At 36.8% G+C, this 17,839-nt stretch overlaps 1 protein-coding gene across 1 annotated transcript in view; it reads left to right on the top strand.

Moving 5' to 3' along the window:
* Nucleotides 1-17,839, top strand: part of LOC150090009 (katanin p80 WD40 repeat-containing subunit B1-like) — a 331,620-nt gene that overhangs the window by 231,965 nt on the left and 81,816 nt on the right. The window contains exons 9-11 of the mRNA XM_090368931.1: nucleotides 4,278-4,428; nucleotides 5,355-5,476; nucleotides 17,426-17,476. Of these exons, the coding sequence (XP_090225057.1) occupies nucleotides 4,278-4,428; nucleotides 5,355-5,476; nucleotides 17,426-17,476 (324 nt within the window). The remainder of the gene's footprint in view (nucleotides 1-4,277; nucleotides 4,429-5,354; nucleotides 5,477-17,425; nucleotides 17,477-17,839) is intronic.

The following is a 17,839-nucleotide window of genomic DNA, read 5'->3' as shown; positions in this document are numbered from 1 at the left end:
AATAATTTTGAAATTCAGTCATATAATTCAAAAACAATGACATGAAAAAAAGTATTTAAAAAAATTAGATAATCTGATAATTAATTATTATTAAATAATTAGATTATATTATTATTAATCTAATCTATTAGATAATAAATTAGGTAGATAATCTAGATTTTATTATCTAAATTTGTGTTCTACATTAGTCATAAAATTACAAATGATTAAGGGCGCCTCCGTAGCCAGGTGGGAAGGAGCAGCAGTGCGTAGCACACGCTTCTTGATTAGACCGGGGTTCAAGCCCGTCACCACCACATACGGAGGATGCGGAAAGGTCAGGAATGACCACCGCATATCACGGAGCAATATGGCCTTAGTTGCTAATGCTCCTAAAAACCAAAATAACAACAACAATAACAATAACAACAAATGATTAATATTCAGAAATAAGAATGCCGTAATCAGTACATGATATTATAAAGAGTAATGATTTCTTCCAGCATAAGTTTCACTTTTTTGTACAAGTTAGTGCAATTGCATCATTTCAGTACATAACCAACATATTTCAGTAGAAGTACCGTATAACCCGGTACTTCTACAACACAGTTTCGTTATAACGTGATTGATAAATTGCGGCAATCCTCGCACAACACGGTTTCACTCTAACACTGTTAGAGAATTTCGGCAAACCTCTCGTAACAGAGTATTTTTGAGCTTTTGTGCAGGGAAAACCCTGCTATTATGTTGGATGTAATTTTTCAACATTTTCACTCTTTTTGAATCCCCGCTGTTGACTCACTAGTGAAAAAAAAAAAGAGAGAAATCCCTGTATTTTATTTTGTTGGGAAATCACTGTGTTATGTTCTGTGCTGTTGAACTTGTGGAAAATGCTAGATTTTTCGATAGCACATCAGGCCATCCAAACGTTGAAGTTTTGTTCCTACCGCCACAGTTGTACTTAGGTTAGCATTAGTAGAGGCATTTGATGCAAGAAAGCAAGCTTATGCAGCATCAGCCAAAAAAAAAAAAAAAAAAAAAAACCCACCTCCACTTCACCCCTCTGTTCGTTCAAAATACCTGTCCAGCTGAGCCTTAAACTTATTTAGGCTATCAACCTCCACCACAAGGGATGGAAGTCTGTTCCACCAACCAACCACCCGCTGGCTAAAGGCAAATTTCCGCACGTCTATCCTACATCTGTCTTTCCTCAATTTGAATTTATGCCCTCTCAGGTGATTTTTCTGAGCTAGAGGAAGAATCCCATCAGCATTGAGCATGCTTAAACCATTCAAGGCTTTATACACCTCTATCAGATCACCTCGCTGGTGCCTAGTCTCCAGACACTGTAATTTGCAAAACTTAAGCCTTTCTTCGTAAGAGCACCCCTTTGTTCCATTCACTAATCTTGTTGCCCTTCTCTGTACTCGTTCCAGCAGCTCTACATCCTTCTTGAAATGAGGCCTCCAGACCTGTATACAGTACTCTAGGTGTGGCCTGACCACCTCCTTATCCCTGCTGGAAAAATTCCTGTATATCATTGACAATACTCCATGAGCTACTCTTGCAGCCCTTCTGCACTGCTCAGAGAACTTCATATCTGCCTGCACAACCACCCCCAAGTCCCTTTCATTCTCTACCACTGTCAGTGTAGTACCACAGAGTTGATACGTTGCTCTGGGGTTGCTGTTTCCCATGTGTAGTACTTTACATTTATCAATGTTAAACTTCATTTGCCACCTCTCAGCCCATCTGCTCAACCTTTCCAGATCCTGTTGCAGCAGCATAGTGTCAGTAGTGTCCTTGACAACCCTGCCAACCTTTGTATCGTCTGCAAACTTGGACATTAAGCCCGATATACCATCATCAATATCATTTATAAATACAGAAAACAATAATGGACCCAACACTGAGCCCTGAGGGACTCCACTAATAACATCAGTCCACGATGAGCAGTGTCCATTGATTACCACTCTCTGTCTTCTCCCCCTCAACCACCCCTTTATCCATAGCAGCAATTTGCCTCCAATGTCACACTGCTCCAATTTGTGTAGCAGTCTTCCATGTGCAACAGTATCAAAAGCCTTTCTAATATCCAAGTATATAATATCAAAGTTATTCCCTGCATCCAGTTCTTTTGTGACTGCATCATAGTATCCAATCAAATTGGTCAGGCAAGACTTCCCCTTAACAAAACCATGCTGTGTCTGAGCTATAACTGAAGTCTTGTCTAAATGATCCTGCAGTGCTTCTTTAACCAGTGCCTCCATTAATTTTCCTGGAACAGAAGTTAAGCTCACAGGTCTATAATTACTTGTGTCAGCCTTTGATCCTCCTTTGTGAATTGGGGTCACATTTGCACATTTCCAGTCTATGGGTACCTCCCCTGAGTCCAAGGAAGCTCTCATAATTATGGCTAAGGGTTTGCTTACTTCCTTTGCTGCCTCCTTTAATATAACTGGATAGATCCCATCCACCCCGGGTGCCTTTCTTGTGTTTATCTTCAACAGTTTCTCCTCCACTTTACTCCCAGTTATTTCAAGATTCTGTAGCTTACTGCTAGAGTTGAATACACCTCTGGCATTCCCCTCGCTGAATAACTCCTCATGTGTGAATGTCGATGCAAAATATTCATTTAGTTTGTTAGCTACGTGAGCAGGATCATCAACACTTGACCCATCAATATGTTAATGACCCATCAATAGGTTAATACAACTGCTTTCATTAAGCCGGCATTATATCCACCTTTAAAACCCATTACATCAGAAAATCGTTACAATGGATTTTGGAAAAAAATCGATTCCAAATCTATTGAAGTAATGGAGACATGGAAATATTTCTCAGTTGTACACTGTATCAGAATCGTAGCTTTATCGTTGAAAGAAGTAAAACCAATGTTAAGTGCGTGTGGAAAAATGTCAGTTCATTGAAGAAATATGGTCGAACCGGCAGAAAACAGAATCAGTGCGATAGTAGAACTTGCTACGTCGGTTGGAGGGGACGGTTTTGATGATATGACTACTGAAGCCCTTGTGAGTAGCATAGTTGATAGAATCGCCCTCCTCCCCACACTGGGTAGAAAAGACCTGAGTCCAAATCCCGTCGATGACGGAAGGAATTTTTATGGGTCTTTTTCACAACGTGGCTGAGTTAGTTGGGCTCAGGTGAGGGTAGTGGTTTTTTCTCCTGGAAACTTGGGTTTCTCATCCAGCAAAATTGAAAATAGACTTCAGGACGCATGCAATTTATAGACAACATACACAGAGCAATATGGCCTTAGTTGCCAATGCTCCTAAAAAAAAAAAAAATAAAAATAAAAAAAAAGATATGATTACTGAAGACGTTCAAGAATTCCTGATAGAAAAAGAGGCTGGCAAAGCGGATTTGGTGGAAATGGCATCAGAGGCAAATCAATTCAGAGGATGATATCCCAGATGAAAATTCTAAACTTCCAAATTTTGCACTAAAAAGCATACGGAAAGGCATAAAGTTAGCCAAGCAATTAGAATCTTATTATTTGAATCCAGATTCTTGAATGAAAGGAGCCCAAAGTTCAAAAGGGAGCTTCAAAAATGCTAGTTCCATATGACGAAATTCACAAAGATTTATCAAGCAAAAGCAAACATACCCAGATTTTTTAAAGAGAGCAGAAGATACATGAAATCTAGAATGGTGTATTTTTGTTAGTTTTGTTAACAAAATAGTGTATTTTTGTTAGCTTTTGGAACATAACCCCCTTTTTGGTATATCTCATATAAAGTATATATATATACTTTATATATCTCATATATATACTTTATATAACCCTCTTTTTGGTATATCTCATATTAAGTATATCTCATATCGTGAATGCGATATGAGATATACTTAATGATACCAATTTATAACTACTTAAGTAGGTTTTTTTTTTTTTTAATGAAAACCCCAAACACGAAAGGTATCAAAACCTATAGTACTTAGTACCGTGCATGGGTTGGAGGAGAAGTATGGGGGGGGGATGCCGGAAACTTTGCTCTAGAGACTAAACATGGGTTTCACCACTTCAAGCCTCCAATAAGCAAAGTGGTGGTATTTCACCGGTTGATGAAAGTCATCTACCACTTGGCTATGTACTGAAATGATGCAATTGCTAACTTGTACATTAGTTAAACTCTTTACATAACCTGAGGCTTTAGTCCTAAACTATACCATTTCACTTTTTTTTTTAAAAATAAATATTGAGATTAACTTTTTAAATTTCAAAAGATGTGTATATGCAAAACTAATGAGATTTTTTTCCCTCTTTCCCCTCCTCTCAGGTGTATATATTTTAGTCTAGAAGGTGAGTGTCTTTTAAGTGGAGCTCAGGACATGCTAAAAGTTTATGGTTGGGAACCAAGTTGTACATATGATAGTCTAGTCACAGGATGGGGTAAAATTGTCGACCTTACAACATCACAAAATGAGCTAGTAAGTAATTTATAACTGTTTTTTATTTAAAAAAATGAGCAGATCATATGATTTTGTTCAACTAGCTGATATTTTCTGTGTAATACTCAGATAATTATATAACAGCTTTAAATTGATTTGAATATAGTAGCTTTAATCTCGGACACATTTGTGAAAGTGTAAAAGCTAGGAATAAAGTTCACAGCATCTTTTATATATGTCTCTGTTATATCATCTTTTTTCGTACAGTATGTTTATAGTGAGTTTGCAATGAGAGAAAACAATTATTGCTCTCCAGCACATTCACATTGACAAAATGTTTAATTATGTGAGGTGTGCACGCAGAAGCATTATCAGGATTGTTTGGAAGTGATGAAATGAGAGAGAGAGGGGGAGGGCAGAGGACATAAGGCAGCATTACAAGTTAAATAGCTAGAAGAGAAATAATAAAGGAACAATCCATAGAAATGGAACTGAAAGAACTTATGATATATTCTGTTTTCTTAAGAGAAAAAGCTAATTGGTGACCTTTATTTGTTCATTAAATTTTATTATCAGTAATTTTTTAAATTATTATTTATTTTTTTTCCTTTATTACTCAAAGGTAATAAAGGAGGAGATGTCAATAAAAATAATAATTCCAATGTACTTTTGTATGATGGTTAGGAAAATTGACAAAATGATGAGGAGAAATTCAGGAAAAAGGCGAAGATATGAAAGCTTAGAATATTGCAGGAATCCTGTGGTCTCACTACTCTTTTCCTACTCCTCAGATGATTTATAGCATTTTACATAAATGCCTTAGATGACTTTAAGTTGACATAAAATAAAGAGCACAAAAACACATAGCTATTGTGCAGAACAGTAAATAATATATATAGCAATGTTTGTATCAGATCATAATCTAGTCAGATATTATATAATCACAAAGGCTTTTTGTTTTATAGATTGCAGGTGCCTTTTCGCTAACAACTGTGTCAATATATGTGGTAGATCTAGATCAACTTCATCCTCTTAAGAAAATGCACAACCAGACTAGTCCTGAATACAATTCTCATTTTACCCAAGGGTATGCCACTTTTTATTATCCTTGTATTTATTTGTTTATTGCGTTTACTAATATGAAAAATTTATTTGTTGCATGTTGGTGGTAAATGCAAGGTACAAATATTTATTGTTTTTTTTTTTTTCCTCTCCAGAATTTATTATAAAAGTTATTTTCTTTTCATTATTAATTTATTGATTTATTTTCTTTTCATTATTAATTTATTGATATATTTTCTTTTGTCCCGAATGTAACTTCCAGTTTGAGAAATCTAACTCTGCACAGATAGCTTCAACTTCTTGATATCCACTACCAATTCCTTAAATGATGATCTCCAAGTAATTCTCTAGTGGAACAAAGATAATTTAGTTAATTTCAATCCTTCTAAACCTCAGTCCTGTCTTATATGCCACAAAAAGGATTCTTCTGCTCCTATGCTCTATCTTCAATTATCAACACTGAAATTTCTAGACAAGATCACATATCTCTATTAGGGATTCCTCTGACTTCTGATCTCTCTTGGCATGAGCACATCACAAATATTGCTTCCTCCGCATATAAAAAAAATTGGGTTTTCTCTTTTGTTCTCTACTTTACTTTCCTTCTATACGCTCTACAAATCTCAAATCTGCCCTACCGTGGAAAATTGTTCCAACATCTGAGGTGGTGCTCCCATAATCTCTCAAGCTTCTAGGCTTTATTCAAAAGAGGACAGTTAGATTAATTAATGACCAATCCCTTACAGTCTCCCCACTCTCTGTCTCACAGACATTCTATTTCTGCTGCATGCCTTTTCTCTAGATACTTCCGTGGGCACTGTTCTCCTGAATTGGCTTCTATAATTCTCCCTCTCTCTTCCAAATGTGCCACAGTTGATCAACATCTCTTTACCGTTCAACTTAAAACTCAGAACCAACTTTTCTTCTTCCTCATTTATTCTTTCAACTTTCCCCTTCACACATAATTTCCTAAAAATTACAATCTACAGAAATTTGAGTATAATGTCAACCTCATGTATTCCTTTTATCTTCTCAACCTTCAACCCATGCACAGTACTATAGGTTCTAATACCTTTCGTGTTTGGGGGTTTCATTAAAAAATATATGTATAAAAAAATTGATTATAGTATAATGGAGAGACACTATCACTGAATATATGTGCAAGAGAACATGTTTTTTGTTATGGCATTGATGCAAAATTAGAACTTTAAATAACTTTTAAATGGATGTGAAAGTTACACACAAGGTGCCAGTAACTATAAGGGGGAGGAAAGTAGAAAAAGAAGAGTAGTAGATTAGTGAAAGGTGAAAGAATGTTAATATCCTAGAGGTTATGATGAATTAAGTAAATTATGGGCTGAATTGCCAAGCCAATGTAAAATGGGGGAAACAACAAAAATAAAATAAATGGTGTAACTGTCATCAGATATGGGGGAAACAATTTTAGTAAAAGGTCTAATATAGGCAATGCAAAAATGCTTGATCTGATGTCAGCATAAATAAATATTGATACATGATCAGGTATTTCATCAGGGGACTATGCTTGACCATGTATCAGGAACTGTATTTCTATAGTTGTCCATAGTATAAGAAAAGTGAAAGGCCAAAAAGGGATGAAATGAAATTAGCACTTTTTAATACAGTATGGACAAGGTAGTCCCAACGCAGTGTAATTTATTTAGGTAAAAATAAACATTGAGTTGGAATAAAAATAGTTAATATAAGCATTGAGTTGGGATAAAAATGGTTAATATCAATATTTTTAATATAAGCATAGAGTTGGGATAAAAATGGTTAATATGTTTAATATAATATGTGGAATTTAGTGTAGGATTTAATTTGGTATAGATAAGAAATCAGTGTATTTTAAAAATAAATTTGGAACAAGCAAATTGTATAAGGGTGAGGTATTAAATTGAGGATGGGGAAGGGAAAAGGAGTATTTTAAATAAATAAAGACGAAAAATGGCAATAGAAGTAGGAACGTTTGTTTCACCCTTGTATTACACTAATAGTTTAACGAACGGGAAGAAATTTAGAATTAGACAGCAGAAAGATAAAAAAAAAGTATAGAAAAAGTTATTAAATAACACTAAGCTTGCTGGGGTTGTGAAGCCCAACCTTGTAGAAAGGGCTCTGGCATTTGTAAGCATTAGTATAAAAGGGAGCTAATATCAAATGCTTTATTGAAAGGAAAAATATGAGTCGATACATGCCAAGAAAATGAATCTAAACCAAAAGTATGATAAGACAGAGAAAGTGTATGATACCTGGAGTATTTCAAGAAATGCGAGGAGAAGATGGGGAAAATAAAGGCGGGGAGCTGAGATGTATAAATTCAGTAGCGTAGATGAATGTATGCAGGCTTAAACGAAATGAGCAATATATCTACATGAGAAAGCAGTTTATAGCAACAAAGCAGTCTTAATAGTAAGCTGTGAAGAAATTCAAAATAGCAGCAAAATAGAGACCTCTATAGTCGTATTTAGAATACGAGTGCACAGAGATAATTTATAATTGGCATTGAAAAAAGGAACACGGTTGGAATAGTAGGGCTTTGCAGTGATACAGTCATACAAAATTAAACATTACTGTTAATATATAAAGAATTATATGGTGGCAAAAAACATACATATGTAGGCCAAATGATGGGGGCTACATTATAATAAGCTGAAAAGTAAACATATAAGAGTATGGTAAATAAGAATCAATCAAATATTTTGTGAAATAAAATAAATTAATTGATAATTATAATCTATCCAAATTTGCATGAAAGTGCTCCAAGGAGAAAGGAATTAAAGGAAGTGCATCTGGAATTATATACAGGGTGTTTCAGTTAAACGTTTCAGAACTTCTAAGAGGGGTAGGGTACATCCTGACAACTCGAAATCATATAGCAATGTGGGGTCGGAAATGCTTTCCTGAAGCGGTGTTGTACACAGAAGCACCATAAAGAAAAGAGACCGTAAGTGAGAAATCGTTTTAATAATACATGAAAAGAAGCAAAAGGTACATGGATTAAAGTAAATGTTCGAAGTTTCTTCCACGGGCTACAATGCATGCCTCACATCTCCGACGCATGGACATCCAAACATTCTGGAATACTCCAGGCGAATTTCGAATTTCTTCGGCAGCTACTGCGATTCTTGCAACCAGCTCCTCAGCATTGTCAACAGGGGTGTCATAAACTAGCGATTTCATATGACCCCAGAAATAAAAATTAAGACATGATAGGTCGGGTGACCGAGCAGGCCAACGCACGGGACCACCACGTCCGATCCACTGTTGATCAAATGTGACATCCAGGTAGTTACGAACATCTCCGCTATAATGGGCAGGGGCTCCATCGTGTTGGAACCACATTGTCTGTTGCATTGATGCAGAAATCTGTTCATCTCTCAAAAGTTGTGGCAATACTTGCTGCAGAAAGATCAAGTAGATAGGTCCGGTTAGACGACACGGTAACAGGTAAGGTCCGATGAGGTGATCTCCCATAATACCGGCCCATACATTGACCGAAAATCGAATCTGTGCTGCACGACGTCGTATTGCATGCGGGTTCTCGACCGCCCAGATATGGTCGTTATGCATGTTGAAAATTCCTTCCCTTGTGAAGGATGCCTCATCGGAAAACAACACTTCAGCAGGAAAAAGGGGATTTGTAGCACATTTTCCAAGGTACCACTGTGCGAAAGCAATACGAGGTTGAAGAAACTTCGAACTCTTACTTTAATCCATGTACCTTTTTGCTTCTTTTCATCTGTTATTAAAACGATTTCTCACTTACGGTCTCTTTTCTTTTTATGGTGCTTCTGTGTACAACACCGCTTCAGGAAAGCATTTCCGACCCCACATTGTTATATGATTTCGAGTTGTCAGGATGAACCCTACCCCTCTTAGAAGTTCTGAAACGTTTAACTGAAACACCCTGTATATACACACACACCAAAGCATTAGTATTTAATTATGTTAATCACAATAGTACAGACTGGTGGCCAAGCCTGGTAAATTACATAACAATATGTGTGAAAATCATGCAAATGTAATACGAAGTTTAAATTTTAGCTAACTGTTTTAGTACACGTGAAGGTTTCATTGTGTGTTTATAATATAGATGAGCAGGTTTCATGAAATCTGCTTGTCACAGACAAGTAACTCCTAATTGCCAATGTATAGAAAGAGATTATTCCTCTTTCTATACAAAGAGATTATTCCTATCTGATCTCTCTCAAAAATATTTTGGCAGTCAATTCATTGAATCAGCATCTGATAACCCTGTGTTATAAACTAACATTGTCATGCCACTTGATTATTTGTGTGATTATAGTGTTCTTTCTCAGAGCATCAGTTCCTGTTTAATTTTTGAAGTTTCTCTTGTTTTCATTTAAAAAAGTATATTCTGTCTTATTCTTATGAATTATAAAGTCTTAGGGAAAAAACTGGCTTTTCTTTCTTTCTTCTCTGACTAACAAGCTAATTTTAACACTTATTCATCTAGTGGCAGTGTTCCTACCTCCCTGTGGTAGGGCTAAAACTAAAATGCTAAAGCTGATCCCCAGGTGAAAAAAAGCATGAAATGGATGCAAGTGACTATCCACCATTAGAGCTGCTGAGCTCTCAACACTTAACTTGCATAAAATAGTTCATGGGATCTCTCACCTGAAGAGGTTAAAAGAGGATATCAGTGAGCCTTTTGGATAATGCATTTGCTGTCAACTAAGCCTGTGAGCAAGCTGTCTCCTTTCAGTATTCAAAACTGTTCTGAAAATGAATCAGGATCACTAAAAATGATTAAATGACTTCAATCAGGAGGCCTTCTAATGGACACCGCATAATCCAGTCATTCAAAGCAGTTACTAAATCTAACTTACATAAGTGGGATCTCATCAAAATCACTTCATATGCCACACTTATTTGCTTCAAAGGATTTATGACTGAATGGGACATATTAAACATATCAGAAGAGAAAATATTCCAGGAGTTGCACAAGCTGAAAGTAATACAAGTGAGAATAATTACGGTCCAAAAAGACTATAACCTTGATACCAATGCATAACTTTTTTTTTTTTAAAGTGTAACTTAGAAGTTAGGAAAAAAATTTCAGAAATATAAAATCCAAAAAATAGTAACATACAAAGAGGCAAAAAATCAATAATTGCTTTAACTATTTAATTATAAATTTATAGTTTTGAGTAGTTCATACAGCCCCCCCCATCAATAACAGAATGGGTTTCCAAGCCATGCCTCATAAACCAAACTAATAATATGCCAGTACCAACAGACAGGATTCAAGTCAAAAAAGGACCAGAAAAAAATACCAACCAGATGCAGTGACTCCAATCACACCAAACTAATTTGGAATAGACAGTGCCAATAAAGACAAATGGCCATCTCCCAGATCTTCATCTACAGGGTATTTCAATTAGAAGGCACTGAGTCATCTTTTTTTTTAGGTTATTTGTCATCTGGACTTTTTTTTTTTTTTTTTTGTCATATTTGGGCTGAATTTTATGTTAAAATTAGACTAAGTATTACTGTTTGGATTTTATGATTTCTAAATTTGGATTTGCATAATCAAATGCTCTTAAACCAGTTAAATTTGAAGAAGAAACAAGCACAATGGTGCCATGTAATGTTCACTCTTTGGTGTTCTTGTTTAGCTGTAGAACATAGCTGGATGGGGAACAGCTTCTCCATCAAGAAAATGGCAGTTATTTATGCATAATTTAAATTTAGAAATTGTAGAATCTTAACAATAATGCTTAATCCACTTTTATCATCAAATTCAGACATTTCAGCCCAAATATAATAAAGTCCCGACAAGTATCTCACCAGAAAGTTTAAGGACATGCATCAGTTTCACACTGACATCATTGCCACTCACTTCAGTAGAATGTTGTGCCCCCCCCCCCCAACTGCTCTGGCAGCCTCCACCAAAAATGGTTGACTACATCTGGTCTAGTCTTCCTTTCCTCTTGGCTTGTATATTTGTATATCTAAGACTGACAGGAGCAGTCTTAGACAAAGCAAGATGTGAGAAGTTCTTAACAGCATTTGTATGGTTGATGATGGATTTGGCAAGGATCCTAAAATATAACCTTTGTAATAAGTTTGGGAATTAGGTCAAAGCACTTATTAATAAACTAATTTTGTATTATCCATGTGGTGAAAAAATGGTTCATTTCAAAATTAATCCATAGATAATGACCATGTAGCATAAGTTCCGTAAGGTCTTGAATGGTTTGAGCAGGATCAATGCTGATGGGATTCTTCCTCTTGCTCGTATTACTCGCCTTGGGTGGACAAATTCAAATTGAGGAAAGCCAATTGTAGAATAGATGTGCGTAAATTTTTCTTTAGCCAGCGAGTGGTTGATAGTTGGAACAAACTTCCATTTGTTGTAGAGGAGGTCAACAACTTAAATAATTTCAAGCCAGACCTAGACAAATAGCAGCAGCCTGGAAAATAAGATGCAGGATATTTCAGAGACTGCTGGGAATCATTGGGGTACAAGTAAACACATGGGTTGTGTTAGGGTAGCTAAGAAAAAGAACAGGTGCATGTATACTTGCGTGTACACCAATGCTAGGAGTTTAGTAAATAAATTTGATGAATTTGAGGTATTGCTCAAAACATCAAAGGCAGATATTGTTGGGATTTCAGAGACGTGGTATCACACAGATATAAGGAATGCAGAACTGGAATTTGGGGAGTACAATGTCTACAGAAATTATAGACAGGATAGGAAGGGAGGAGGGGTTTGGTGTGACATAAGCATTGGGAGATCAAAATTGAGAGTAGGAGTGTGCTATAGGCCTAATCACTCGGATGAGTATAATAAGAAACTGTACAGGGAAATAGAGTGGGCCAGTAAATCAGAGAGTCTTATAATGGGGGATTTTAATTTCCCAGATATTGACTGGAATTTGGGGTCTGGTCACTCACACACTAGCAAGGCTTTTGTGGATTTATTGGATGATTGTTTTCTACATCAGCATGTTCGGGAGGCAACTAGAGGGAGTAATACTCTTGATTTGATTATCAGTAGTGATTCTTCATGCATTAAGAATCTGCAGATAAATGGGCCACTAGGTGGCAGTGATCACAGTGTGCTGAAGTGGGATTTACTCAAAGAGGTAACTACCATTAGGTGTAAAGGGAAGGGTTATTGCTTTCGCAAAGGCGACTACGATGGACTGAGACAGTATTTAAATTCTATACAGTGGGACCAACTGATGATGTTACCAACAGCAAATTCAAGATGGGAAGCATTCAAAGAACTTATCTTGGAAGCTACTAGGCTTTACGTACCAAGTAAGAAATATTGTTCAAGGTTTAGGCCTAAATGGATGTCAGATGAACTAATGAGACATATGGCAGAGAAGAAAAATGCATGGGATACATACAAATTAACACGTGACACAGAAGCCTATGACAGATACAAGTTCATCTGTAACCAAGTTACAAAGGAGGTTAGGCAGGCGAAGGCAGATTACGAGAAATCTTTGGCAAGGGATGCAAAGAAAAACAGCAAAGAGTTCTTTACTTATGTAAACTCTAGAAGGAAGGGGATGAATCAGATTGGTCTGCTTGATATCGATGGGTCAACTGTTGATGATCCTGCTCAGGTAGCTAACAAACTAAATGAATATTTTGCATCGACATTCACACATGAGGAGTTATTCAGCGAGGGGAATGCCAGAGGTGTATACAACTCTGGCAGTAAGCTAGAGAATCTTGTAATAACTGAGAGTAAAGTGGAGGAGAAATTGTTGAAGATAAACACAAGAAAGGCACCTGGGGTGGATGGGATCTATCCAGTTTTATTAAAGGAGGCAGCAAAGGAAGCAAACCCTTAGCCATAATTATGAGAGCTTCCTTGGACTCAGGGGAGGTACCCATGGACTCGAGATGTGCAAATGTGACCCCAATTCCCAAAGGAGGATCAAAGGCTGATACAAGTAATTATAGACCTGTGAGTTTAACTTCTGTTCCCGGAAAATTAAGGGAGGCACTGGTTAAAGAAGCACTGCAGGATCATCTAGACAAGACTTCAGTTATAGCTCAGACACAGCATGGTTGTGTTAAGGGGAAGTCTTGCCTGACCAATTTGATTGGATACTATGATGCAGTCACAAAAGAACTGGATGCAGGGAATAACTTTGATATTATATACTTGGATCTTATATAGGCTTTTGATACTGTTGCACATGGAAGACTGCTGCACAAATTGGAGCAGTGTGGCATTGGAGGCAAATTGCTGCTATGGATAAAGGGGTGGTTGAGGGGGAGAAGACAGAGTGGTAATCAATGGACACTGCTCATCATGGACTAATGTTATTAGTGGAGTCCCCCAGTGTTCAGTATTGGGTCCATTGTTGTTTTCTGTATTTATAAATGATATTGATGATGGTATATCAAGCTTAATGTCCAAGTTTGCAGATGATATGAAGGTTGGCAGGGTTGTCAAGGACACTACTGACACTGTGCTTCTGCAACAGGATCTGGAAAGGTTGAGCAGATGGGCTGAGAGGTGGCAAATGAAGTTTAACATTGACAAATGTAAAGTACTACATATGGGAAACAGCAACCCCAGAGCAATGTATTAACTCTGTGGTACTACACTGAGAGTAGTAGAGAATGAAAGGGACCTGGGGGTGGTTGTGCAGGCAGATATGAAGTTCTCTGAGCAGTGCAGATGGGCTGCAAGAGTAGCTGCAAGAGCATGGTGTATTATCAATGATAAAGAGGAATTTTTCTAGCAGGGATAAGGTGATTATTCCCTTGTATAAGGCAATGGTCAGGCCACACCTAGAGTACTGTATACAGGTCTGGAGGCCTCATTTCAAGAAGGATATATACAGCTGCTGGAACGAGTACAGAGAAAGGCAACAAGATTAGTGAATGGAACAAAGGGGTGCTCTTACGAAGAAAGGCTTAAGTTTTGCAAATTACAGTGTCTGGAGACTAGGCACCAGCGAGGTGATCTGATAGAGGTGTATAAAGCCTTGAATGGTTTAAGCATGTTCAATGCTGATGGGATTCTTCCTCTAGCTCAGAAAAATCACCTGAGAGGGCATAAATTCAAATTGAGGAAAGACAGATGTAGGATAGACGTGCGGAAATTTGCCTTTAGCCAGCGGGTGGTTGGTTGGTGGAACAGACTTCCATCCCTTGTCGTCGAAGTTGACAGCCTAAATAAGTTTAAGGCTCAGCTGGACAGGTATTTCGAACGAACAGAGGGGTGAAGTGGAAGTGGTTATTTTTCATTTATTTATTTATTTTTTTTTTTTTGTCTGATGCTGCATAAGCTTGCTTTCTTGCATCAAATGCCTCTACTAATGCTAATGCTAAACGTTCGGAGCAAATGGATGGGTGAAATGGGGAGGGTTTTTTTTTTTTTTTTGGCTGATGGTATTATAAACTTGCTTTCTTGCATCATATACCTCTTCTAATGCTAATTTCCAAATTATGTTAAGTCAATAGAACATGAGGAAGCTTTTGTAGCAACTGAAGACAGTACTTATTCACTTCCTGTAGGGTTGCTTGGAACATATTTTATATGCTCCAACTACACTCGGGAAAACTGGTAATAGTTTTGGAACTTATAAAAGATGGTTTCTCTTACCTTAAAAGACTTCAGTTCAGTCAGCAAATTGTAGTGTTAGAAACTAAGCACATGTGAGAAGACCTGAAGTGTTTAAGTGCTTAAATGTATTGCATAAATTGAATGCTGATGGCGTCCCAACTCTTGCACAGGCATACACAATGAGACAAATTTAAATTGAAAAAAAGATGGGTTGTACGATAGTCGGAAGAAAATTTGTTTTCAGCCAGAGGAAAGGAAAAATTAGACACATTATTGGAAGGGATGAAATGATGAGGTAGAGTAATGTGGGTTTTTTTTTTTTTTTTTTTTTTTGTGATGCAATATAAGTTTACTTACTGGCATCATTTTGGATTACTAATATTAAAGGGGATCTAAAATTTTCATTACTGTTACTATTGAATACATTTTTAAAGTTTAAGTGTGCGTGCATGTGTGTCTGTACATATATATATAAAGAACACTGGTGTTTAAAGAAAGTGCATCACCTAGGAATTTCACATTTCTAACCCTATTTTGTGATGGTATGTTACATTAATGACTAGCATCACAAATAGAAATATAAACAAAAGAAAATATTAATAGTTAAGGCAAAGCTTAACAGGTGCTCTCAAAATATTCCAAAATGAGCATTTGCAACCTTTATACAACAGTTTTGGTAAACACGGCAATTATGGCTGAAATGTTATCAGAAGCCCTCAGTTTGCTTCAGTTTATCATTTTAAATGGAAAACAAAATAAAAAGTTCACCAGGTGTAAACTAATATTTAGTTGAACCGCTTCTGGTCCTGATGACAGCAGCACACCGTCGAGGCATTGACAAGATCAATTTCTGGAGATAATCAACTGATAGTTCATGGTTCCAAACATGAATTATGGCTTCCTGAAGTTCACGAAGGGTCTTTGGTTTCTTTCTGACAACTGCAGGTCCGGGCTGTTTCCTGGCCAGCTAAGAGTTGTAATGGACCGTCCTTCCAATCATTTTTTCACCTGTAACAAATGTAAACACATTACTGTCGAACCTCTAATGCAGAAATGAAGCTCAAGTAACTACAGAAGTGCTTACTTACACTTTTCACCGATGACAAGGAGCAGAGTCATCCTGAAAGATGCAGTTACTTGGCAGGTTGAAATTGTCTCTAATGGTTGGCAGCAATTTGCCTTCCAGTATAGCCAGGTATCCATTGGCGTTTATGGAACCCTTTATAAACTGCAGGTGACCTACTCCGTGATATGAAATGCACTCCCATATCATTTGGCTGGTAGGGAATTTCGCTGTAGACACCATACAGTGTGGATGGTATTCTTCACCACGTCTATGGCGAATTGTTTGTCTCCCATTAGAGTCATGCAGGTTGAATTTCTTCTAATCCGAGAAAATAACCGACTTCCACTGCTCTGAGGTCCATTTGACATGCTCCTTACACCAAATTAATCGGGCCTTTTTCATTTTTTGTGGGAGGAGGGGGTCTTCTTAGGACGATGGGCTACAAGTCCATTTTTGAAGAGGCATCTTCTGACTGTTACTGCACTTGCTACCACTCCTGTATGTTCTTCCCATTCTCTTTTCAGCTCAGACGAAGAAGCTTTACAGTTTTTAAGGCATAAGTGCTTCAAAACGCAGTCCTGTTTTGGCTTAGAGACTCATTTGCATCCGGCTGTTACTTTTCTGTTATATAAGCATGCTCTGCAAGAGTTAGTCATTCCTTGTTTGTGTCAGGATTGATGCCATGAAGAAGGAGTGCTATTGTTGCTTTACGTGAGGAAGCATGTTCTTCCCATCATATTGCTTATAGTGTCTTGTAATCAGTTGACAGTGAGTAGATTTCTTTACAAACTCAAGAATACTGGTTCTACTGATAGGAAAAAAGGAACTGGATGCAAATGAGTCTCTACGTTAACACTAACTCTATTTAGTAGGATTGGAAAATTCTTGCCACAACATGTTCAGTGAAGTTGCAAAGATGATGCCCCAATGTTTCCTCTGACAGAAAAAATTTCACCTTCAGTTCATTTCTTTGGTGCAAGGATAGTTTGTGGATTCTTTTGAAACTCTCTCTCTCTCTCTGGTATAACCAGAGATAAAAATCAAATGGATTTTAAATCAGGTGATGTTGGCAGTTAAAAACTACCGTTGTCAAAAATTTCATCCAGGAAGACTCCTGCATTATAGGGCCTTCCTCCAAACCTTTCTCTACAGTGTAATGATGCTAATGATATGAAAAAATTTAGCTTGTGAAACTGTAAAGAAAAATAGTATGATATATAAAAAATTAAAAAAACTGTGTGTGTGTGTGTGTGTGTGTGGAAATCTCTTTTTTTAGGTAATAATACTGTTATTTATCTACTTTTTTTATTGATATTCAGAAATCACCTTAGGAAGAGCTTTACGAAAGGACAGATGGATATAAACACAAGGTATGTGCCATCCTCAAAACTTTAATATGTTTATAGTTAATGTTTAATTTAATTTTTCTTCTTTAACATTCTGGATTTACATTCTTACATTCATTTGTTATTCATATGTATATGCAAAGTTTTGTTATGTAGCAGTTATCCTCTCATTCTTTGCTCTTTCTAAATATATATATGATATATTAACATGTAAAATTTTTTTCAAATTAAAGACATTATGTGATAATCATTATAGCCTAGAAATATTTGCTGTATCTTTACAATACACTGGGATAAATGTTTAAAATTTAACCGTTTAACCATGCAGTGGCTATTATGCTACTAAATGCATTTCCCCCCAAAGTTTCCCCTTTTGTTAGTAGGAAA

This window comes from Mastigoproctus giganteus, chromosome 2, assembly GCF_048544385.1.
Source record: "Mastigoproctus giganteus isolate SK-2022 chromosome 2, ASM4854438v1, whole genome shotgun sequence".
In the NCBI taxonomy this organism is placed as follows: Eukaryota; Metazoa; Arthropoda; class Arachnida; order Uropygi; family Thelyphonidae; genus Mastigoproctus; species Mastigoproctus giganteus.
Note: the sequence above shows the minus strand (reverse complement) of the source record. Positions and strands in the feature narration are given on the sequence as shown.